The sequence below is a fragment of the Colossoma macropomum genome, unplaced genomic scaffold, assembly GCF_904425465.1.
Source record: "Colossoma macropomum unplaced genomic scaffold, Colossoma_macropomum, whole genome shotgun sequence".
NCBI classification, from domain to species: Eukaryota; Metazoa; Chordata; class Actinopteri; order Characiformes; family Serrasalmidae; genus Colossoma; species Colossoma macropomum.
The window spans coordinates 15,936,348-15,962,477 of NW_023494807.1; the positions used below are offsets into that span (position 1 = coordinate 15,936,348).

Sequence of the window (26,130 nt, forward strand, 5' to 3'; positions counted from 1 at the left end):
GCTTATTGAAATATGACAGTAACTGAGTTAAATCTGCAGTGGCTGAGTGAAATATGACAGTAACTGAGTTAAATCTGCAGTGACTGAGTAAAATATGACAGTAACTGAGTTAAATCTGCAGTGACTTATTGAAATATGACAGTAACTGAGTTAAATCTGCAGTGGCTTATTGAAATATGACAGTAACCAAGTTAAATCTGCAGTGGCTGAGTGAAATATGACAGTAACTGAGTTAAATCTGTAGTGGCTGAGTAAAATATGACAGTAACTGAGTTAAATCTGCAGTGGCTTATTGAAATACGACAGTAACTGAGTTAAATCTGTAGTGGCTGAGTAAAATATGACAGTAACTGAGTTAAATCTGCAGTGGCTTATTGAAATACGACAGTAACTGAGTTAAATCTGTAGTGGCTGAGTAAAATATGACAGTAACTGAGTTAAATCTGCAGTGGCTGAGTGAAAAATGACAGTAACTGAGTTAAATCTGCAGTGGCTTATTGAAATATGACAGTAACCGAGTTAAATCTGCAGTGGCTAAGTGAAATATAACAGTAACTGAGTTAAATCTGCAGTGACTGAGTAAAATATGACAGTAACTGAGTTAAATCTGCAGTGGCTGAGTGAAATATGACAGTAACTGAGTTAAATCTGCAGTGGCTGAGTGAAATATGACAGTAACTGAGTTAAATCTGCAGTGACTGAGTAAAATATGACAGTAACTGAGTTAGATCTGTAGTGGCTGAGTGAAATATGACAGTAACTGAGTTAAATCTGCAGTGGCTTATTGAAATATGACAGTAACTGAGTTAAATCTGCAGTGGCTTATTGAAATATGACAGTGACCAAGTTAAATCTGCAGTGGCTCAGTGAAATATAACAGTAACTGAGTTAAATCTGCAGTGGCTAAGTGAAATATGACAGTAACTGAGTTAAATCTGCAGTGGCTTATTGAAATATCACAGTAACTGAGTTAAATCTGCAGTGGCTTATTGAAATATAACAGTAACTGAGTTAAATCTGCAGTGGCTCAGTGAAATATGACAGTAACTGCGTTAAATCTGTAGTGGCTGAGTGAAATATGACAGTCACTAAGTTAAATCTGCAGGGACTGAGGAAAATAACCTTTTGTAAACTGTGCATGCGCTTTGGGTGACATAAAACGCTTGACCTACCTAAAGTAACAGGCACTTTTAACCACACACCAGCTATATTAGTCTGTGAATGGAGGTAACATTAACATGTCCAGATCACTACTTCACTTGTTGTTGGGGGAGTGTGTTTGGGAGCGAGTTTAATCATTGCATAGTTGTTCGACATCACCCTGGAATTGGTTAAGACACAGTCTCATCTCATCTGATTGAATATGAAGCAGGACAAAGCCTGAAAAAACAATAAAACAGCGATTTCTTTAAGCTCTTACAGTGTGAGTATTTGCAGCATGTAAACAAAGACCAAACCCTGCCAATACAGCGAAACGATCCCATAATGCAGCATGACATGATGTCCATTTCCAAGTCTTACAAATAGTTTCTCACAAATACAGTGAAGCCATTACGTTTTACAGTACTTTATACTCACTTTACAGACAGCAGCCTGCATGATGGCGTCAAACCCTCCTTCCGGGGAATCCAAGTTTCCTGAGGTTTTCTGGCGGCTGACTATTTCGCTGAAGTTTTGGCCTTTATCGGTAAGGCTCAGGACGTTCTTATAGCTGAACGGTCGTGTGCAGGAGAGTGGAGCGCATGGGTTCGCCATCTTTGTAGGGGTGGTCATCACGAAGGGCATCACTAGCTTCTCCAGAAACGAACCAAACCCTGCAGAAGAGAGACATATCAAAGCATATGTGTGCTGTTTTTGACTGTATGAACGTACTATTCCTTGGTAACAATATATTTATTTTGCTTTGTTATTGTTTAAAAAGGCTGACACTACGTTGATTAGTTATAGTCGCATGCAAACATTTGAACTCCCCTGGTCAAATTACAGTAATTATGTATTAAAACATACAGAGGCATGTTCTCTGTCGAGGATATGCTAACTTATTTTAACTTAACGAAATGTAATTTTAACCAGGATCACCCAAACTTTCGCATATAACTGTATGCTAACTTTACTTGTATGGGCAGAGACAGATCTCAAACGTACAGACTGAGAGTTGTATTCCGGTCCTTAATGTTCCAAGAAACAATAAAACTGACATATAACACATTCCTTATTTGGTTTTAAACATTTGATAATAGTAACTTACCTTTGTGAGGTGGAGCATACTGGAAACCCCTCCTCCTTCCAATCTAACACCTTATAAATTCCCATCTCTACCTCCTTTTTATTTACAGGGACAAAGTTTTCTCGATCCCCACCTCCACCCCATCTCCTACTTCTTCCTTCGTTCTATCCATACTTTGTCAGCCCAGCCCACCTCCAGGTACTGAGCGAAAATCCAGGTCTCTTCATCAGATTTCTTCAAATCTGACAACGGCCTCAATCCGATCAAAAAAACTAGCATATGCTGTTTGCATGACCACTTGATTAATCAGATAACTGACTAAATCCGATCATGATCATATTATTGGTTTGCATTTCTGATTTGTTGCATGAATTTGGTATCAGTGTCAAAACTGTTTATCGTGACAACTGTAGTTCTTACCAAGCCGTAGATCTGAGGTGAGGCCCTTCATCCTTTGAGCGAGTTCGGTTCCAAGATTCTTCACATTCTGCAGATCCTGTGTCATGGAGTCACTGAGGTCCATCAAGTAATAGAGGTCAATGGGATAATCCTCTGCCCTCTTGAACTTCAGAGAAAACTTCTGAGGCTCACCTATTGGACAAATTTAAGACAAGGATGAAGGATCAGCTCAGACACTGCTGTTTATGGGGTTGATAGAGTGGGCGAATCTAGTCTGAAGTAATGGGTACACTGAATAGCTGTTAGCAATACTAGCCTAGCAGGCACTTAGGAACATTACTGCAACACTTAACTAGTTGCATAAATATGGTTCATTCATGGTGTATTCATTTAATCTTGACTGTCTTTTATTTTATATAAATCTAACAATGTAATTTAACTTAATTATCTATTAATGTTAAATGGGTAAATTAAATTTACTGTTAAAATCAACGCGACATCAATGACCATTTCACCCTGTTAGTTAATTCATATCATATCATTTAAAAAACAAAATCCTTGTTTTCCTGTAACTTTTAATTAAACTTTAACAAGATCTGTCCATCTTTTTAATATTAAGTACATCACTGAGCACCAGCAGGTGGGAAAAAGTAATATTAACCCATAATATCATGTTTCACCACCCTCACCTATCATTTTGTGAAAACACTCAGATAGCTTAGAGACCGTCCACTAATACAAAGTACATCACAGTATGAAAGGAAGAAAAGCTACGGTTTCTAATTCATGCAGACTTTAACTCATGACTTACAAATCTGGCTATAATAGCTATTGGTAGCTAACATTAGCATTAAATCATTACACTGGCTACAAGTATGTTACAGAATAGACTTTAAGGTCTGATCTATAATTTGCTCTATTAACGTATTTGTCTGATGTACCGCAGCTATATGAGCCAAGCAGAACACATTAAGAATTAGTCAGTTAGTCCTTACATTTGTCGATGCAGCTGTGTTTACTGACAAGAGTTTTCTAAGTATTCCCAAGACCATGTGGTTATATTCATTACAGAAGCATATAGGCCTTTTATGCAGTGCTGTGTGAGGGATCAAAGGTCACAGGCATTCAATATTGGTTTTTGACCTTGCTCTTCATGCACAGAGATTTCTCCAAGTTCTTTGAATCATCTAATGATATTATGGACTGTAGAGGGCAAAATCCCTAAATTCCTTGCAATCATTCGTTGAGAAATGTTCTTAAACTGTTGTACCATTCACTCACACAGTTTTTTGCAAAGTGGCTACTTAACCTTTTGTGAATGTGCCTTGTATATTCAATCATGATAGCATCGCCCATTTACCTTTTCACTAGTTTCCAGATGGGCGTTTCTGATCATTCCACAAACTTCCCAGTCTTACATTGGCCCTGTCCCAACATTTGGAATGTGTTGCAGGCATCAAATTTGGAATTATATTCCATATATTCAATAAAGTTGATTAGGTAAAACATTAAACATCTCTTGTTTGTGCTGTTTTGACATTGTGAGTTTCTCCAGTATGCCAGAACCACTGGATGGCATAATACACTGGCTAAATATTCTAGTGTGTTGTGATATACCGCAGCACGATAACGCAACACAATCATTTCAGGAGAATGCAATCATGGACACAACCATCTGGTTGTTGTGTGACCCTGTGGTATGATACACAGCACATGATGGTAATTGTGGCATACTGAGTACTGTACTGTATACCACTATGAAGAGTAGCCTGCAGAATTCAGTATACAGTTGCAAAAGTTTGGATGCCCTCTGGTAAGATTACATGTTATTGTTGATTTTCTAAGTGAAAGTAAGATAACACATGCTCTACAGAGAACACACGTCTGCAGAATTCCACAATTCACAATTACTGTTTATTTGCCGGATTTAACATTTTGGGGTAAAACATAAAATGGCCTGTGTGAAAATTATGGCACCTTTTATATTTTATATTTTATTTTTTCCAATATATTAGCAAATTCCAGCTTAGCAAATAAGTAGAAACTGTCCACTAAAATTAGCAGAAAAATGGCTTATTTAAGTTTGTTCCCTGTACAGGATTTGTGAACTTATTTTAACTTAGAAAATCACGTCATTTTTATTAACACGTAGTATTCACCTTTGCATATGACTGTATGCTGATGCAGTACACAGTATACAGTACACAGTATGTTATTTTGATTACAGTAAGTGTTGTCTTGGAGAAGGTCTGTGATCCTGTTCCAGTTCAGGTGTGCTGAGATGAAGTGAGTACCTGCTCTCAGTTTCAGTGTGAGCCTCTGAGGTTGAATCTGTGTGATCTGGTCTGTTGTCAAGTTCTCCGCCACGTCTTTCTTACGGTTTGTTACAGGTTTGTTCTCATTGATGGAAACAGTGCCTCGAGGATTTTCCATGCTGATGCTTGGACAACCTTTATCAAGCAGAGCCTGAATCTCATCACATCGTGAAGACCTGTAGTCCTGCAGTGAGGTCAAACATGTATTAGAGAAACACGGTAGGCGCTGGTCTCTCCTTAAACAGTAAATTCAGATGGAACTCAAACGTACCACGCTTAACAATAACAAACAACTACAGTACACTGTCACTACATTAGCTGAGGTGCGGTTTGTCAGTATAAGTACTGAAGAAAATTTTTAGATGATGTTCACTTTGATATATAAAAGGAAGTATTAAAACAGCCATTAGTTTATGTGGGTTGAAACATTCTGATACTGATATAGACTGAAATGAGTGATACGCCTATATTAATCTGATATTTTTCCTTTAAAGGGGATGGCAGCTTGATCACAATGATTATTTTTGACTAGACGTCAACCAGAAACAGATTTAAAGAAAATAAATCGTAAACAAACTCATGGCAGCAGCAATTTTTTTAAGCTTTTGTTTTCTAGCAGAAGTCAAACTTATGAGATATGTATCAATCAGGAATAACTGCCAATAAGCTGCCGATCATACACACAAATTTAGCATATGCTAAAATATAGCACTGTGGCAAGGTGGCTGTGATAGACAATAAATCATTCAATCAATGTGAGCATTTGTCAGCATTTAGTTTGAAAATCAAATCTGAAAATCTAGTCTGCAAATTTAGTTGCTTTAGTTGCAGACCGCAGACAAGTCGTGTGTTATAGTCATTTTACCACAGTCAGGATGTTTTTAAAATGGTAACTGTAACTGTAGTTATAGTAGTTATAAATGCAGCTTTAAACTTAAAAAAGTAAGTAAGCAGATTAACTTGAAATATTGAGCTCACTGAACTTAAAATAGTAAGTTAACAAATGTAAAACAGAAATTATTTTGTTATTTAAATATTTAAAGTTTCAAAATTTCAAGGTAGTCCTAGTTACTTACACTGTAAAATCACTGTAAAAATGTTGAAGCTTCAACTTTTAAAACTTTTTCAAAGGAAGTAACTAGGTTGACCTGAAATTTCAAAGTTCACTGAATTTGAAATATTCAAATAACAAAATAACAAAATGCAAGTTAACAAATGCAAAATACAAATGATTCTTCTGTGAGCTTAAGTTCAATTCATTTAAAATTTCAAGTTAACCTGTTTTTTCTATCTTATTTAATTTTAAAAGCTGCACTGCAAGAAATTATCTTAAAAAAATAAGTAACCAGCTAAACGTGAAATTTTGAGTTCATTAAACTCAGAAAATTAAGTTAACAGAAGAACAATTTGAGTTTTAGGTTTATTATTTGAAGTACAATGAACTCCACAATTCAAGTTAACATAGTCACAATTTTTTAAAAGCTGTATTATTTTGACAGTGTACTTTTTTAAATTTAAAAGCTGCATTTTATTTACAGAGTAGCTTGCTGACAAGTCGTGCGTCAGGCACAGCTAAAGAGATTTTGGCTTGTGAGGGGCGGGGCTGTGGAAAGAATCCACTGACAAAAAATGTGCCCTAATTATGACTGGTTAGAGCAATCACTTGATGTCAGTGCCTTCCAGTATAGTCTTGATCGACTCAAATCCAACAGAGGAAGCACAAAATGGCAAATATCTCTCAATCAAAATGACCAGTACTGTTCTTTATTTGACAGCAGATAGTAAATCCATGCAGGAGGTAAAAGCATAATGCAGCTGTTGGAAGAAAAGTTTCAGTTTTTGACATAATGTGAAAATGCCTGTTGTCCTTTACATCGTGTGTAAATTTCATGAAGAGTGGACCGAAATAAATGGTTCAAAACGACTTGGAAAAGTCTGGCTCCATTTACTTATATTAAAAGTAAAGTTACCATTTTGGAGATAACAGGTTTTCTTCCGATAAACAGCGATATACAGATTAACACTCTGATTTACCCACTTTGATTTACATTACGTTGCGCTAGAAGCTATTCTTTATATTTCAGAGTAGATTTGTTACATCAATTGTTAGACTAAGGTATGACTGACTAGCAACCATGACAAACCATTTGGGTTGGGATTTGAGGTACGATTTCTTGGTTAGTCCAATAAGCCAAAGCAAAAGAGACAAGCACCCCCCCAAGAAGAACTAACAAACCAAAAGAAGAAAAACACTTTACTCTTTGGGTACACCATCCACACTGCTGTCCAATCTTAATGCAGTCGCTGCAGGAGAGAGCTGCAGCTTTTGTGCATTCATTACCCTCCACAGTCGCAGCATCTGAAGAAGAGGAGTGAAATGAGAAGGTCCGTTCATAATGACACGAAACATTCATATGCAGAACTAATCAGCAGTTTTCAGGGTGTGATCAATTACGCACATCAAAAAATGACAGGAAATAGAAAGATCTTGATGGCTCTCTATTCATGAGAAATGAGTCTTAAACAGGGGTGCACAATTGAAATTAGCCACAGCTGGACAATTTTCATTCCTACCTCACGTTTGGCAATGGCTCATTTTATTTATTTATTTCCAATCCATATTTCATTTTTTACTGTGTCAGGAATGTGAGTCAGCTAAGTACAGGGACGCTGCATTCATGTTTTTACCCATTGATACTTTGGCTAATAAAAAGAATGTGAAATTAGGGTTGATGTCTCAACAATTTTTGCTATTCAAATATCTGAATACTCTGAAGACGAATAGTGTTTAACTAGCCTAGCAAGCTCTTTTATACTGTTTTTCGTGTGAAGCACCAGTCTTCCATAGCATGGTTCTATGACCATAAAAGTAAGCATTGGACATTCCAGTAAGATCGTGAACTTCTGCCATATAATTGTGAACCGTTTTTTTGTTACATAGCAGTATTTAATGTAGATAATTTACCTTATAGATACCCCTTTTTATCCGATTACCAGTGCTAGCATTATGCTAATTTCTTCCTCTATGGAACTTTCTATGTTGCAAGCCAGCAGTGGTTTACATTCATTTTCCCACAGAGCGTTTAACTTTACTTATGGCAGTTTTGACATTTGAAGATTTGAAGATGTACTTGTAATATTTTCTTACTTTGTACTTTGCAGTTTTACAGTTGTAAGTATATTAATATCCTTTTCAGCTTAGCGTCTAACTGAATATTGTTGTAGGAGGCTGTTAGCCTCTTAGCTCTCTGCTGAGCTGTTAAAGAAAACCACACTCCAAAACCACCATGCTTACTGTTGTTTAGTTCATATACACTTGAACTAACCTGCCAACAGCACAATCAGTCTAAAACTGATCCCTATAACAAAGTTAGAAGTGCTCATGTGATGTATTTTATAGGCTATGAGAACCATTTAAGTATGTCATGCTTCCCGTGAAAACGTATGCTTCTCTGAATGCTTTATCTGAGGTGCATGCATGTCCATACATCTGTTAGAACTGTCTTTCATATCAGTGTGTTCATTTAACACACTAGCAAAATGTGAGCTTCAGGTAAAGAGCAAACAAACAATGTTATTGCCTCTATTGCCTGTTGATTTAAAAATACTGCCTAATAAAAATCAGCCCAAAAAATTGGCTCTTGACTAATTTGGGTGTGAAGTAGCTGGAATCAGAATCAGTCATAAAAATTAGTGATCGGTGACCTAGTGTTTATTGGACATTTGCATGTAATAATCATATCAAATTCATAATAATCATAACAATGAGTCTTTGCTTGCTTACCTATTTCTTAAATTTTGCACTTTCTGCAAAGAAGAATTTCCTTAATTCCTTCCATAAGAGCCAGTCTGTCAACTCTCTTACCCTTACTTAGTCTAAATCTGCTCCTTCTTCGCCTGAAGAGTCTGCTACAATGCTTAATGAATCTCATTTTGAGCCCCTCAATACATTAGACCCTATGAGAACTAACACTGTTGTCTTAACCACTTCCTCCTCCTGGTATACTGCTGAACAACACACTATGAGGGTGGTCAGCTCATGCTGTGGCTTGCAAACAACATATATCTGCCGATAGAGATGCTTTACGTACAGAGAAGCTTAATCGTTCCAATCTTATTAACAGTACAAATATGACTATGCCATTTTTTTTTTCAATTTAAACCTCTTTAAAGTAATGTTGATTCTTCTTTGTAGATTCTAAAGCTGCATTCCATTCCACAGGGTCCTCATAATGTCTGAATACTGTGTGCAGTACACTTGCAGGGAATTACAAGGGTGATTGGAATGCAATTTCCACGTTAACTCACTTGTTAATCAAACGCTCCTTCTTGGCCAGGTTCCCTCTGTCTGTAAGATTGCTGCAGTTCCTGGCCAAGACCCAGCTCATTTTATTGCCCCATCTATGATCTTTCATACTTTTCTAATGTCCTCGAAAGAGCTATTGCTAATCAAGTTTGGGGATCCCAAGAGATTTGAGCTCTCAGAAAACTTTTACCAAGGTCTCAGACCTTAATTAGCTTGTTAGTGCTCTGTCTTGCTCACAATCGTTGTTAGGAAAGGCCAGATGATGCAAATTTCAAAGCTTTATTAATACTCTGACTCCTCCAACCTTGTCCCAACAATCAGCAGCCATGGGCTCCTCTAGCACTCACTCAAAGCATTTCACAGTTTCCTCAGTTCATAATGTAATTTGTGTAAGTTAACGTAAGTTAACAGGAATGGTGGAGGTTAAGTTGAGGCTTAGAAGACCAAGAAAACCTTCCAGGAGGACCCCTGTTTGACTGCAAAATACCTTCAGGAAGATTTACCAAGCTCTGAAGTGGTGGTGCACTGTTCTACTGTGCAGCGACACCTGTACTGTTATGACCTTCGTGGAAGAGTCATCAGAAGAAAACCTTTCCTGCGTCCTCGTTCAGCGTCAGAGATTTGCAAAGGAACATCAAACAAGCCGGATGCGTTTTGGAAACAAGTTCTGTGGGCTGATGAATTTAAAATAAAACTTTTTGGCTGCAGTGAGTAAAAGTGTGTTTGGAGAAAAAAGGGTGCAGAATTTCATGAAGAGAACACCTCTTCAACTGCTAAGAGTGGGGATGTACCAATCATGTTTTGGGCTTGTGTTGCAGCCATTTCTAAGGGGAACATTTCACTGGAGGAATGAATGGGTTCAATTCAATACCAGCAAATTCTGGAAGCAAACATGACACCATCTGTAAAAAAGCTGAAGATGGAAAGAGGAAGGATTCTACAACAGGATAATGATCCTAAACACACTACATCAAGAGGTGAAAGCTGTAGGTTTTGCCATGGCTCTGACAGTCTCTTGACCTAAACATCGTCAAAAATTAATGGATAGACCTAAAAAGCAGTGCAAGCAAGACGGCCCAAGAACCTCACAGAACTAGAAGCGAGAATGGCTAGAATGGCTGAAAATACACTAAACAAGAACGGAAAGACTCTTAGCTGGCCACAAAATGCGTTTACAAGCAGTGATACTTTCCAAAGGGGGTATTACTAAGTACTGACCATGCAGGGTGTCTAAACTTTTGCTTTGGGCCTTTTCCTTTTTTCTTACTTTTAAACTGTAAAAGATGGAAATAAAAAAGTAATCTTGCTTAAAATATTAAAGAGATGTGTCATCTTTAACTTTATGCCTTTTGGAAATCAGGTCAGTTTTTACTTGCTTAGCTGTTCGCAGCAAGAGAATTTCGATCAGGGGTGCCCAAACTTTTGCATGTCACTGTATATGCTTCCAACTTTGTGACAATTGTTTGGGGAAGGCCCTTTCCTGTTCCAGCATGACTGTGAGCCTGTGCACAAAGTGAGCTCCATAAAGACATGGTTTGTCACATTTGGTATGGAGGAACTCCAGTGGTCTGCACAGAGCCCTGACCCCACCCTCAATGAACACCTTTAGAATTAACTGGAACATCGATCGTGAGCCAGGCCTTCTCGTCCAACATCAGTGCAAGACCTGGCTCTGGCCCTGGCTCATCTCTAACAGTCTCGACTACAACACTACTGTATACACAAATTCTGCTTGTGTGCAAACCTCTAAACAACTTTGCTTCTTCTTATCTGTCAGATCTTAGGTCATCCTCAGCTGGCCTACTAACCATTCTTTCATCTAATCTCTAGTCTTGGTGACCATGCATTCCCAAGATTTGCACCTTCTCTCTGGAACTCCCCCTTTGAGTCAGACAATATTAAGTCTCTCTCCACTTTTAAATCAAATCTTAAAGCCCATCTCTTTTTCTTAGAATACAGCTTACCACAGACTTAATGTGTTATGTCTGTAATACGTCCTCTCTGTATTGTTGTCTACTTTTGTACTTTGTTATGTCTTTGTCTGTTTTTTGTGTTCTGTATAGTATTACTATTGTAAGCGTCTTTGGGTCTTCAAAAAGCACTATATAAATACAATGTCTTATTATTATTGTTTTTATTATTAGTTCTTCAAGACCCTCAGTCAGTCTACATTTTAGCTCTATTCTCTGTAGCAGTGGCATAACAATGTCAGTGCAGGCCGGGAAATCTGGGGCTGGGGCTTGTAGCATGGGGTGCCGTGAAGACTGGGCCCACTCATATCACCACTTATGCAGGTTTTCACAGATTTTCACTCAATTTCTTCACGTCAACCACTAGCCTAGATTACAGCACCTACTTTTTATGGCAATAGTGAGTAAATAAACAAATGACACTGTCTATTTGTCATTAGCTGAGGGTCATGTATGGGGGGATTTATTTTGTTTTATTTATTTATTTTTGCACATGGCCCATAAAATCCTAGATACACCCCTGTTCTGTAGGAACTCGAATTGACAAGTAGTGAAGTACAGGATCTTACCTAGTTTAGCTATCGTGAAGCAGAAGAGTCCCAAAAGAGCTGCAACCAACATCACTTTCATGTCCATCTGGGAATGGAACAATAAGACATGAGATATGGCAGATTATACACAGCCCAGCATGTGGCTAGGTGTATTGTGTGTATCTGTAGGAGCAAGGGAAGTGGGGGTGGGACAGAGAGTAACAGTGAACGTATCTGACACTCCTTGAGTACACAGTGCTGAGAAACAGGACAACAGAGTGCACAATCACAATATGGAAACTATTCTGTACTGACCAAATGAATCACAGTTTTCACTTTTAATATGGTATTGTTAAAATGTATTGAGGGTCTTTATATATATATATATATATATATATATATATATATATATATATATATATATATATATATATATATATAAATATATACATATACATACATATATGGTGATTACTGGCATAAGCTGGGTATAAACACAAGTTCTGCTGGATAATTATTCAATTCTTCTTTGCTTATGCACAGATTATGAAGTCCCTATGTAGGCACACTCTTATAAAAAGGGTTCTGTATAGTACCATATAGTAGCTGATATGAAATGATTCTTTGGCTTGTAAGAATAGTGGAACTCCGCCAAGCAAAAAGCCTTAAATTTAAAAACGTGTTAAAACATCATGACAAACAGACCAACAGAAATTACTTGGAAACAAGTCTGGTTACATTAACTTGCATCATGAGTAAGTTAAGTTTTTCTCTCTCCTGTAAAGTTACTCTCTTCAAGTGTTCTTTAGTAAGACAATGTTTCTATAAAGAACCATGAACACTCGAAGAACAATTTGCATGCTTAAATGGTTCTTTGTCTGGTGGTGAAATAGCTCTTCTTTCTAGAGGGAGAATGTGTCATAGACGGTTCTATACAGAAGCTTTTTGAAAACGGTTCTACTATTGTTACAATGTCAAGCTTGTAACAATAGCAGAATCATTTTTGGTGCTATACAGAACCATTTTCAAAAAGCTTCTATACAGAACCATCTATGACACATTCTACATCTAGAGAGAAGAACTATTTCACCATCATGCAAAGAACCATTTAAGCATGCAAATTGTTCTTTGAGTGTTCATGGTTCTTTATTGTCTTTATTAAAAAATCACTGAAGAACCATTTTTTTAGAAGTGTACCATGTTGGCAATACCAGGTTTTGTTCAGACAGCGACTATATACAACAGGTCTCCATTACAGAGAAGAACCATTTAACCAGGAAAAGAACCATTTATGCATTCAAATGGTTCCCTGAGGTTTCCTGGCTCTATGTATTACCTTTAATAAGGAACCCTTGAAGAATGGCTTTCTCGTAAGGGTGTAGCCTTCAAATGAAATGTTACCATTTACTTTTTATAGCAACTCTCGCATTTACTCATAACACCAAAACATTAACTACAGCTGGTAAATATGAAATTAAAAAACAATGTGAAATATAAGTAAATATCACATCACAGGCATTATGGTTAGATTTTAAAGGATCATTCAACCAATTTTGCAAACACTGATTCACAATAGATCCAACATTTTGCAACATCAGTTGGCCTTTATGATTACACGCAACCCTACAACAGCTTAGAATCAGCTAGATCAAAAATGAATTATATACCTATCAGCTTTCTTGCTTTGACACGTTTGATGTGAACACATCCTGACGTGCAGGTGTTCCTCTGACTAACGAGGCGCAAATGTAAGGATTAAACATTAACTCTGATATCCAGGCAGTGAGTGAAATCTAGACAGGAAGCACAGTGCAGGGTGGGCCACATTTCAGGATATCCACCTTTCAGAATCAGAATTGTGTTGAAAGTGATTTCAGAGTAGCAAGCCATGATTAAAAGGAGCCGTCACCAACTGACTTTTTTAAATTTTCAACAGCTATAAACAAATACACCCCTCAGACACAGCGTCTTCTTGAGCCGTTCCCCTTTGAGATGAATTAGAATGAGGTCTTGTGTGTTAACAGTGGCTTTCTAGTCAAAACAGCAGTGAGATTAGTGACACAGAATTTTGATCTCCTCTTAAGCACGGGGTGATTTACTCAAGAAGCAGAAAGAAATGGCTTTCATGAGCACAAGATTAATAAAACCAAAGAGCTACAGGATTTAAGAAGTAGTACATGCAGCAGCTCAATTATTCAGAATTTTGCCATTTTTGAAGAAAGAACCAAAAAGTACCTGAGCGACTTACCTTTGCACCTGGTGCTCTCTAAGCCTCAATGTTAAGGAACCTGATTTCAGAAAATAGCTGAAGAAAATTCACACATTATTTATTCCCCAAAGTGAAGTTCACTAGTTGAAAGCCATTTCAGACAGAATCCTAGTTGAACCCTCCGCTAAACAACTGAAAAAACAACAATGAAACACTCAACTATCAAAGTCTACTTCTCTAGCTCTTTCTCTCACTCTCTCTTTGGCCCCACCTACATTCTTCCTGTGTGCTCTGGCTTGTCACTAAGACTTCATGCTGTGCTTCTGACTGCGCTGCTGCTCTGACTTGGTGCACCCAGGTTTGAACTTGTCGTGGTTTTGCTGTCAGGTATGTAAAAAAACCAGCACATTCACTGTGTCTGGAAGGCAGTGTTTTTTTCCCAAGGCCCTAAGCTAGTTATTTTCCCTTCAGCCTCACCTTTCATATATATTTCAGTATTTACTACACATGATTCAATATGTACAATATATGATTCAATTACTATTGCAAGTGATTTAGTAACTACTACATATGCCTCAATATGTACTATATATGATTCAAAAACTATTGTAAGTGATTCAGCAACTAATATGAATGATTCAGTAACTATTATATATGGTTCAGCCTGTTAGAAAAATCTTCTTTAAATAATCAGCCTGAGACCACCGATGTCTTTGAGGCTTTTATTCTTGCAGCAAGGGAGCAGTTACACACAGAGTCAAGTCTAGAATGTAATGCTCAAAGTGCTTTGGGTCATGCCCTGTCTTATACCTTTGGAAATGTACGTTTTACTCTTACTCCGCTGAACTATTCTTTAACTTTTGGTTTATCTATTTTCCGATACATCTCTTTTCTTCGAGTCTACCCAAAGGTTAAGTTCTCCTTTCTATGTACGGTTGTTTCCACTTCTTATTGATAGGAGAGCCCTTCATCTGACCCCAGAGTGTACGCAGTGCACTCTGTCTGAATTCTTCTGCCTACAGAGTTCTAAGCTTAAGCATAACCATATATGGTGATTCAAGCATTAACATAGAGTATAATACTGAATTTTTCTGACACAGTCACTGCTGTAAATGATTCTATCACTACTATAAATGATTTAGTAAATACAATACATGATTCAATATGTACTGCAAATGATTCACTAACTGATGTGATTCATTAACTATTGTAAATGGTGCAGTCACAACTATAAATGATTCAGTATCTACTATACATGATTCAATATGTACTATATGTGATTGCATAATTACTGTTAGTGATTCAGTAACTACTACAAATGATTTAGTAACAACTATAAACTATCCAGTAATTACTGTAAATGATTCAAGTAATTACTATACATGTTTCAATATGTACTATATGTGATTTAATAACTATTGTAAGTGATTCAGCAACTAATATGAATGATTCAGTAACTATTATATATGGTTCAGTCACTGCTGTACATGATTCCATCACTTCTAAAATGATTCTGTAATTACTATATATGATTATGTATGTATATGATATGTACTACAAATGATTGAATAACTGATGTAAGTGATTCATTAACTATTGTATTTGGTGCAGCCACAACTATAAATGATTCAGTATTTACTATACATGATTTTATGTGTGATATATATGATTGAATATTCTAAGTAATTCAGTAACTATTATACAAAGTTCTCTACAATAAATGATTTGGTAATTACTATAAATGATTCATTAACTATTGTAAATGTTTCAAGTAATTACTGTAAATGATTCAGTAATTATTATAAATGGTTCAGTAACTACTGTAAATGATTCAGTAACTTCTGTGAAGCTGATATATAAGTTATGTAATGAGAGTTAATTGAAGTGTGGACCCACAAATAGTCCCTTGCAGTTTAAAGAGTTAATCTACCTGGCATTAAACCATCTGGTCAACGATCAGATTCATAACTGATCATAAAACAAGCTGCCCTCACATTTAAATAGATTCTTGTTATATTACCTTATAATAAGAGGTAACTTGGCTGTTCCTGTAAAGTTTCTATTATAGAAATATAACAGCAAAATTTAGACAGTGGTGATATGTAGATCAGTTTCAACACACCTGGACCTAAAGTTAATAGAAAAGTGGCTTTGAGTCTGCATGAAGAATGTAAAATGTACACAGACAATTATAACTATGGCAATTCACTTTACACGAAAGTTTATTTAAAAAAACAAATGAAGGAACAAATTCTTACATAAATAACATTTCATCACTCAGAGCTTTCTCTTTACATTTTGCTGTATTATTCTGTTGCATTGGACATATATAAAGTTCAACTGTCAAGTCATGCGTCAAGTCCAGTGATATAAAGTCATGGTAAATGTCACAATCTGAGCGACTGAGATTTCAGATAATGGGCATCAAAACAAGCTCACTGACGCAGCAACATCAGCCCATACAACATGCAGGAACATTTCACCAAGAACCAAGAGTTAATATCAAAAGACCTTCAGGCATTTCCTGGCACAGGCCCTGAGAATGCATGAGAGAACTGACAGAACAAGACAGTGAGCAGTGAAGAAAGAATATAGTACCTGATCTTCTGTTTTGTGCAAAGAAAAACAAAAAACAAAAAAAAACACACACACACAAAACATCCACCTTTTCTGAACCAAAAACGTCATGCTGATGTGATGGATTTCTCTTCCTGTTCAGAGAGATGTGATATCAAACAAAGGCCTCTGCAATCACACGAGGGTTTTTTGTGTGTCTATTGTTGAAATGATAGCATTACTTTATAATTACCTAATCATGACCTAAGGGGGTATTTAGAGTTGATCGTTACTTAATATATTAACATTACTTTTAAAGACACATACTGTTACTTCATCGTAGTTGATGACTTTTTTATTTTTATTGTTTGGTTATTTTTGTAGCCCCTAATCTCAAGTGATGTCACAATGCCCTGTTCCTGGCTTCGCTCTGTCTTGGTTCCTCCTGTGTAGACCACCCCTAGTTTCCAGCTGTGTATAGTTTGTTCCCCCCACTTTCCCAGATGGTTTCTCTCTCTCTGTATGTGTATGCATCTGTATCTATATCTATCTATCTATATATCTATATCTTTATCTATCTATCTATCTATCTATCTATCTATATATATATATATATATATATATATATATATATATATATATATATATATATAAATAATAGTACCTGCTCTGTGAGGGTCCATAACTGAAGAACAGGGTAGAAGGGGGTTAACCATGTATGCAGAGATGGACTACAGTTTGTAATTGTAGAACTACAAAGTGATAAATAGCACCTATATGGTAAGTGGAGCTGATAAAATGGACAATGAGCAAGGAAACAAGGAGGTGGTCATAATGTTATGCCTGATCGGTGATATATATATATATATATATATATGTATATATGTATATATGAGGATTCTCCTGTAGTGCTTATTGAGACTGTAGAACACATGGCAAATGATCTGAGACCACTCCTCCATACAGAACCTCTCCAGATTCTTCAGATTCTGAGGTCCACACTGTGGACTCTCCTCTTCAGCTCATCCCACAGGATTTCTATGGGGTTTAGGTGGACCTTGACAAAACCTTCATTCTGTGGTCAGTGAACCATTTTCTTGTTGATTTTGATGTGTGCTTTAGATCACTGCTGTGCTGGAAGATCTAAAGTATGGCCCAGTTTAAACTTCCTGGCTGAGTCAGTGAGGTTTAGATTTTTTTCTCTTCACACAGGAAGAGTCTGTGATACCATGTATATGAATATGTTTTCCAGGGCCTTTGGAAGAAAAACAGCCCCACAACATTACAGATCCACCACCATACTTCACAGTGGGGATGAGGTACTTTTCTGCATGACTATCTTTGTGTCCATGCCAAACTCACCTCTGCTGTTTGTTGCCTAAAACCTCTATTTTGGTCTCATCTAACCACAGAACACAGTCCCATTGTAAGTTCCAATGAAGTCTGGCAAACTGTAGGAGCCTGAGATTTTTGTCCCTTAACAGCAGAGGCTTCTGGTAAATCTGGCAAACCCCACCAAACGACTTGTGGTTACATAGGTAGTGTTTGATTGTAGTTTGAAAGATGTTCTGACCCCAAGACCTAAATAATGTCTGCAATTCCCCATCTGTGATTCTTGGAGATTCCCTGTCTGCTTGAAACATCCTCCTCACTGTGTGGGGTCAGTAGAAACATAGTAGAAACATGTGTCCTCTTCCTGGCAGATTTTTAACATCTCCAGTTGTTTTAAACTTTTGGAATATTGCCCTGATAGCGGAAATGGGCATTTTCAACTTTTTCAAGCCATTTCCTGATTTGTGCAGCTTTGTCATAGCTACATTGCTGTATTCTCTGGTTTTTCTTATAGTGATGGATGAGTGAAGGAATTTGACCTGTGTGTCACCTCATATAAATTTCCCAGTGAATCAGGAAGTCATGGCTGACCATTTAAGTGTTCCTAATCACACTGGTGAGCTTGGGAATGGGAATGTAGGTCAGTTAGATTTCACTCCAAAGAATTTTTAGGGATGTTGATAACTGTGCCACACATAGATTTACGAAAAGTATATATATTTTTTTATGATAAGATTTATTTTTTTCTTTTAATCATTATACCTCAAATGAAGGTTAGATTATTGCTAATATTTTGAATGAAAGATCGAAAAGGATAAGTAATATTTTTTAATTTTTGTAATATTTTTACAGCTCATTAGTTAGCATAGAGGTAAAAGTGTGAATAAAACCAGAAAGCAGTGATTTATACATGTTTTAACCTGTATTAAAACAAAAGCAGTATGAAGACAAGATATGTATTATTGTGTTATATGTTATCAAATTCATTGTTTTTTGTTAATATACACACATTCTGAAATTAATGCCCACAAGATGTTATAAAAAACTGGGTTTGTGTGTATATATATATATATATATATGTGTGTGTGTGTGTGTGTGTGTGTGTGTGTGTGTGTGTGTGTGGATGGATACCATTTGTAAAATATTACCAAGAAAACCTGCTATGTGTTAATATTGGCCATTTTGGAAGCCTAAAGTTTTTAGCAATCTTTTTATTGGAGCGTACAAAAACACTGCATTAGCAGCCAAGATTATTATTATCATCATTTTTTAGATGTATATTGTAAATAGTCAATACTCACATAATGTTTCTGATTTGTTTGCACTGATGTCCCTGTAGTTACTGAATAATAAGCCTTAGTACATAACATTATGACCACCTCCTTGTTTCTACACTCCTTGTCCATTTTATCAGCTTCACTTACTATATAGGTGCACTTTGTAGTTCTGCAGTAACAGACTGTAGTCCATCTGTTTCTCTGCATACTTTGTTAGCCCCCTTTTACCCTGTTCTTCAGTGGTCAGGACCCCCATGGACCCTCACAGAGCAGGTACTATTTGGGTGGTGGATCATTCTCAGATCATTCTGGTGGTGTGTTAGTGTGTGTTGTGCTGGTATGAGTGGATCAGACACAGCAGTGCTGCTGGAGTTTTTAAACACTGTGACCACTCAACTGTCCACTCTATTAGACACTCCAACCTTGTCAGTCCACCTTGTAGATGTAAAGTCAGAGACGATAGCTCATCTGCTGCTGCACAGTTTGTGTTGGTCATCCTCTAGTCCTTCATCAGTGGTCACAGGATGCTGCCCACAGGACAATGTTGGCTGGATATTTTTGGTTGGTGGACTATTCTCAGTCCAGCAGTCACACTGAGGTGTTAAAAAACTCCAGCAGCACTGCTGTGTCTGATCCACTCAGACCAGCACAACACACATTAACACACCACCACTACCTCAGTGTCACTGCTGGACTGAGAATAGTCCACCAACCAAAAATATCCAGCCATCAGCATCTTGTGGGCAGCGTCCTGTGACCACTGATGAAGGACTAGAGAATGACCAACACAAACTGTGCAGCAGCAGATGAGCTATCGTCTCTGACTTTACATCTACAAGGTGGACTGACAAGGTAGGAGTGTCTAATAGAGTGGACAGTGAGTGGACACAGTGTTTAAAAACTCCAGCAGCACTGCTGTGTCTGATCCACTCATACCAGCACAACACACACTAACACACCACCAGAATGATCTGAGAATGATCCACCACCCAAATAGTACCTGCTCTGTGAGGGTCCATGGGAGTCCTGACCACTGAAGAACAGGGTAAAAGGGGGCTAACAAAGTATGCAGAGAAACAGATGGACTACAGTCTGTAACTGTATGACTACAAAGTGCACCTATATGGAGCTGATAAAATGGACAATGAGTGTAGAAACAAGGAGGTGTTCATAATGTTATGCCTGATCGGTGTGTAGTAAGCCTGGAATTTTTAACAAACTTTAATCTTAATTATAAAACATTAAAAATGCATACAGACATTAACATACATTAATAACATACAAGGCGAGAACTGAATTGTTATCCCTATTATTCTTTTCATATTACTCCTCACTTGTCATCATACCTCAGCACTCCTTTATTTTTCTCATTTTCTTCATTCCTTGTTTTTCAGTCCTCTATGAATTTAAAGCATGTATTTTTTTAGTATTTAGGACTCTCATTTAATTTTCACTTTATTTTTTCACTCAGATGTTCTGTATTTTATCCATTCTTTTTCTTCCATCCTTCCTTGTTTTCTTCATTTTCTTCATCTATTTTTTCCATCTTTCCTTTCTTTTCCCACTTCACTTCTTTTCATTTTATAACATTTAAATTCTGTGACTCATTCCATAGAATTATTATTTTAAAATATTTTTGTTCCTTACACTGTATTTTCTTCAGAAAACACAAATCTAGTTAACTTTTATTACTAATAGTAGCACTAACAGCTAACAACACAACCACCTTTGCTTAGTGCACTCTTCCAAGCGTATCGAGCTCCTCAGTGACATTCCACAGATGTGGAAATTGGCTGGTATCAATCAGAGTATGACAACAATGAGAAACTCAAACATGAAAGCCAAGATGCAAATCACTGTAAGGGTGGGAACTGCAGGTACACTGTACACGGGAGAAGACCAAGGATCAGGGAGTTACATCAGGAATCAGGGAGAGTGGACAAAGTAATTCTCTAGATGTGGGAGACTGACCTGTTTTTCTGCTAAAGGGCAGAATGTTGAACATTCCATTTTAGGAAATTGTATGAATATTTTTTCTTTCTTTTTTCATAATCAGTGAATACCAAAGGATCAGATATCCACATTATCAAACATTACAGTCACAAAAAGAAAAGACGAGTCCATCATTTTGGTTCTTTATTTTAATAAATAACTTTTGAAACAAAGGATTGTGAGAGTGAGCAGGATGCAGAAATAAAAAGGCACTTAAAAAAAAAAAAACGCAGTCTGTGAGGCGTGTGGCTTTAAAGGTTTAACAGCATTTGAAAAACAGCAAGTTCAGAGGTCCTTCTCATTAACACTGATCTTTAACGACAGCGTCATAACAGTCTGTCTGTGCCTCTTCTAACCCCCTTTCAGGACTGAGGAGGTTAGATTTCAGACAACAGGAAAAAACAAGAACAGTTCAATACAAAGTAAGCAAATTAAGTCCACTTCTGGTGGGTAACAGACATGACAATCAAAATAAGGCTGCTCAAAGTCAGAAGGCAGTAAATATTTGGCTTTTTTGTGGTTGAGAGGAACTAAGAACCTGAGTTTTATCCTCAATATTTCGAAAACAAAGCCTTGAAAAAGGCTCGAGTTATCATACCCATCAGTACTGTACATTTGCGTTCTCCTTAGATTATACAATGCTTTCCTTTTGATTGTTCAGTTCTTAATCGGGAATCACATCTTTCTGAAAACACTGAAAACAAACATCTGTCACTGTGGTTTATGGCCCTGAGATGCTCACAGGCTCTAGTCTGCTCTGCAACAGCTGTGAGGGTTGCAGATCTGTAATGAGCTGTTAGGCACACTGTCAATGCAATGAAGGATTTGGTTCTTTCGGACTGTTAAACTAGAGCCCTTGCACTTAAACAATGAATTTTAACGTAATGATTGGCAATGCAACGTCCTTTTAGATTTACTTAATGTATTTTTAAAATATAAATATATAAAGCGACTGAAAAAAAAGGAAGAGTGCATCTCAAAAAGCACATCCACAGAAAGCTGACAGTTGTAGTCTTCCTGAACATACAAACCGAACATCAAACCACCACAGCCTGCGTATCAGTGGCAGGCTGTACACAACATTGTTCTCTGTTCTCCAGAGCAGTGGTTTCTAATCAAAGCTTAAGGTCCCCACTTTTTTATTCTATTCCAGCTCCTAACATTCCTGCCTTAGGCAATTTCACTGGAACAAAGCTGGCTGGGGTTCTTAGGGAATGGAAACATCACGTCCAGAAAGAAAACAGCACCATGCACTCTCCACCCAGTGGCCCGCTACATGCTACATGCTACACCAGTGATGGAGAGCGCCGATCACAAACCATCAAGGCTTTTGCTCAAACCAGTGAAACACACGACTCCTCAAATAATCAGTGTCAATAATAACTGTCATTGTCGGCCTTTACAGGGTTAATTACAATGCATTTTCATTGATCAGACCTAAACCAGTGTTTTGCACTAAAGCCTCCCCATCACTGGGTTACTCCATCTTTCTCCAACACTCTGAACAAACCTGACTCGACATGATAGGCTTTGAAATCCGTTAGCACAGTGTTTCACAGTCCTGGAGCAATGCTGCACTTTACATTTTACTGTCTCTCTGCTTAACCTCTTTTAACTCATGCAAGAATTGCAAATTAGACGATGAGGTGAGTCAAGAAGTATGGTGGGGGCTGAGAATACACGAAAACACAGATCAGGACAAGGACTGAGAAACACTGTGCAAGCATAAAAATAGCTCTTATTCAAAAGGCACAACTCATTGCATTACCAAAGCCAGTCATGAGGCAACAACACACAGATATACAAAGAAAAAAACATTCTGAAAATTCCACAATTAAAAGTAAAAACTCAAGTTTATACACACTGTACAGAATGCATAGAAATACAGATTAGATAAAACATAATGCAAGTTGTGGGAAATGCACAGCTAACAAAGTGTTTTAAAAAATGAACATAAAAACAAAAACAAAAAAAAACAAGAAAACTGAAAATGAACCTCCTCCTCCATTGCTCCTGAATTCATTTGCATACAGTGTTTGAGACGGACGGTTTGTCCTTCACTTCCCCTCGTATTTAGGATTCACCACTGTGGTCACAGCGCTCTTGTAGATGGGATTCTCACCCTGGAAATGGGGAAAAACACTGAATCAGAACAAGACTGGCATGGCAAAGAATGGCAAAGGATGATTAGATTAGATCAGACCACTTCACACCACACTGTGGGCTCACCCTGGTTAGACAATGCTGTGGGGGGACTTAAAAAGGGAAGATACAGTACAGCACAGGCTACATTTACACGTCCTCAGAGGAATAAACAAAATTTAAACAACAAAACTGACTATTCAGACACTATTTTAAATAACTACATATAAACACAAGTTTATGATATTAATTAGTTCTTGTGCAAATTGTGCCTGGTGTCAACCAATGACATTGTCATTGATAAGCTTTCACACACCAAGCAAGCATGGTGAAGCTGAAGGAGCATCCTAAAATACTCAGGGAAAAGCTACAGAGCCCTAGCAAAGACCTGGGTACTGGGGCATTGGATGTCATTGAAAGAAACACGAATGGAGTGATGTACCAAGACATATTAGAAGTGGACTTAATCGTCTGACATTTCAAGACAACAAGCCCAAGCACACAGTTCAAGTAACTAAAGACTGGTTTTCTATAAAAGAAAGTGAAGGTGCTAGTCAATCTAGGCTTGCATAGCCTGGTTAATTTCGCAGTCCTGGTTCTGGAGTAACCTTTTTAAAATTATGCAAGGATTACAAATTTATTTTCAAAGGCTTCCATTTCCAGAGTCCATCAGAGGGACCAATGTAATCTCAGGGAACCAAAGGTGGTTTGCCAGGAGGAACTTGCCAAAATGAAACCACAATTCTGCAAAAAGCGAACTACTTCTTACGGTAGATGCGCTGAAGTGATGTAACTGCCAACATTTATATTTGTGGTGTCTGAGCCCTTTTTTTTTCCAACCAATTTCATTTTTTTAAACATATGTTTGTATATGCGTATGAATACATACTTTCATTTTCATATTTATAAGCACAAAGTCAGGTTGCGTGTGTAAATGTGAAGTGGATATATGTATTGGAAGTGTATTAAATAACAAAAACAAAGTGTCTGAGTGCTTGTTTCTCTTCACTGAATGCATAGGAGTTTTGAAAATGAAAAAGCAGAAATATATGCATAGCTGGACAAGTAGCTTGTGGGCAGGAACAGACTGTACACTCGATCACACAGCAACAACACTACATACATCTTGTTGAGTATAAAGAGGTTAATACTTGTTACAATATGTTTGATTAAAGGAACAGTTTAACTAAAGGTACTATTTTTACGGCAACTGTAGCATTATTTGGTGGAACTTTCCCTTCACAAATACATGGCGTTTTTTTGTGCCCCACTATATTGTCGGGCCAATTTTTTCCAACTTTAATACAATAAACAAGTTTTAAACAGACAAAATGGCCTTTTGGACATAAGCTGGTGCTTCATGCTAATGTGACAGAAATCTTTATGATCAGTTTACATCATTTTAAAGGATGTATTTCAGACAGCACTTGTTCACCACATGACACAAAAAGCAGGGCAACGAAACCACTGCCACTCTTTTCACTGCAACCCAACTTACTCTCAGAACATGTGGTATTTCTTAAGCAACATAGTCTCGCACTACTATAGAGAGAAGTGGGCTGCAGTGTGATGCACACAGAATTGCACAAGACCAGCACTAGTGGAGCACACTCGCTGTTAGGAGATACAGGCCATTGTGTTTTTGTGCTCACACAATGTTTCTAGATGATTCTGATATCAGGCTGACCAACTAGCCAACTGTTCTCTGAAATTAACCAATGTGTTTCAACTACCTAAGGCCTTGTTCACACTTGGTATCAGCATCTTTCTCAATTAATCACATCTAAGTGGACAGTGAGATGTATAACCGTTTAAACCTGGCATTTCCGCACATTCACTAAGTCAGTCTTGTGCTGCGTTTGAGTCCTCATTTGCGTAAATGTACAGGCTGTAACAAACACTTAGACTACTATCAGCAAACTGATAATGCCCCTTAGAAACAAAGAGGAGAGGAGATGAAGAAAGATGCTATGCAATGCAGCTGCATCTCTTTGATTAGGTGGCTCTTTATTGCTGTCTAGGATGCATTGGGATGCTTTAGCATTCAAATGTTATGCATCCCTATGTCTGATGGATCAGAGTGCATCTCCAAGATGCACTGGACCCCATTCACACCAGTACCTAACTGTCCACTGTGACTGGATTACCCAAGATGCATTTTAATGCTAATGTGAACAGGGCCAAAATCACACTCAACAGAACAATACCTCTGAAACTTTCCTTTGCATTCTGTACAAAAATTATGCCATAAAAGCAAAAAGTACTTTAACAGGGTTTAATTCATGACAAGTTATTTAAAAACACTCAAGCAAATAAGTCAATGGCACAAAGTGCATTAAATTTCAAGCGCAAACCATTTTTAAAATTACTTTCTCTCTCTCCATCTGCCTCAAAGCCCAAGCACCTCAGTACTCTAGCGCTCAAAAGAGCATCTGTGTTAGTGGTTAGAGTGAACAGGTCAGACACGTATATAGAGACAGCAGACAGAGAAGAGCATGCAGACAGAACGTCAGACAGCCTGGTTTGAGCAGGAGGGTACAGACTCTGGCTTAGAGCGCCCCGCCTTTGCGTCCATAACTTGGATTCTGGAACTTATTTATGGGGCTCTTGTAAATGGGGTTCTCTTGCTGAAGGAGAGAAGAAGAAGAGATGACAGAATGAAGAACAGATGAAGAACAGAAAAAAGGAAAAGAAATTTGGAAAAGGGAATGTTGAGCAAATAACTGCAGTGAAAAGAAGCACAGACAGTAAATGCATGTTCTCTGGATTCATTAATGGAGCTGAAAAAGAGAAGTTAAAAGAGACCCTGTTCACGTTCCAGATAACGCTTACAGTTGTAAACATTGCATCGTTGTCTAAATGTCTAGGCCACCGG

The 26,130-nt window shown here is 37.5% G+C and overlaps 2 protein-coding genes across 3 annotated transcripts in view; both read right to left on the reverse strand.

Annotated features, from left to right (window-relative positions):
- The window catches only part of LOC118797007 (integrin beta-1-like), a 32,418-nt gene extending 18,171 nt beyond the window's left edge, over positions 1–14,247 (reverse strand). Inside the window, exons 1-6 of the mRNA XM_036556211.1 lie at positions 13,996–14,247; positions 11,787–11,853; positions 7,200–7,300; positions 4,921–5,125; positions 2,648–2,818; positions 1,579–1,814 (exon numbers count right to left, since the gene is read on the reverse strand). Of these exons, the coding sequence (XP_036412104.1) occupies positions 1,579–1,814; positions 2,648–2,818; positions 4,921–5,125; positions 7,200–7,300; positions 11,787–11,853 (780 nt within the window). The 5' untranslated portion in view covers positions 13,996–14,247. The remainder of the gene's footprint in view (positions 1–1,578; positions 1,815–2,647; positions 2,819–4,920; positions 5,126–7,199; positions 7,301–11,786; positions 11,854–13,995) is intronic.
- A 6,995-nt stretch (positions 14,248–21,242) lies between these two features.
- LOC118796739 (integrin beta-1-B-like) overlaps positions 21,243–26,130 on the reverse strand; it is a 31,317-nt gene continuing 26,429 nt past the window's right edge. The window contains exons 16-17 of one of the 2 annotated variants that reach the window (XM_036555820.1): positions 25,799–25,882; positions 23,147–23,236 (exon numbers count right to left, since the gene is read on the reverse strand). In XM_036555820.1, the coding sequence (XP_036411713.1) occupies positions 25,805–25,882 (78 nt within the window). In that variant the 3' untranslated portion in view covers positions 23,147–23,236; positions 25,799–25,804. Of the gene's footprint in view, positions 23,237–25,798; positions 25,883–26,130 lie in introns of both variants that reach the window. The other variant, XM_036555821.1, reaches the window with a different exon arrangement.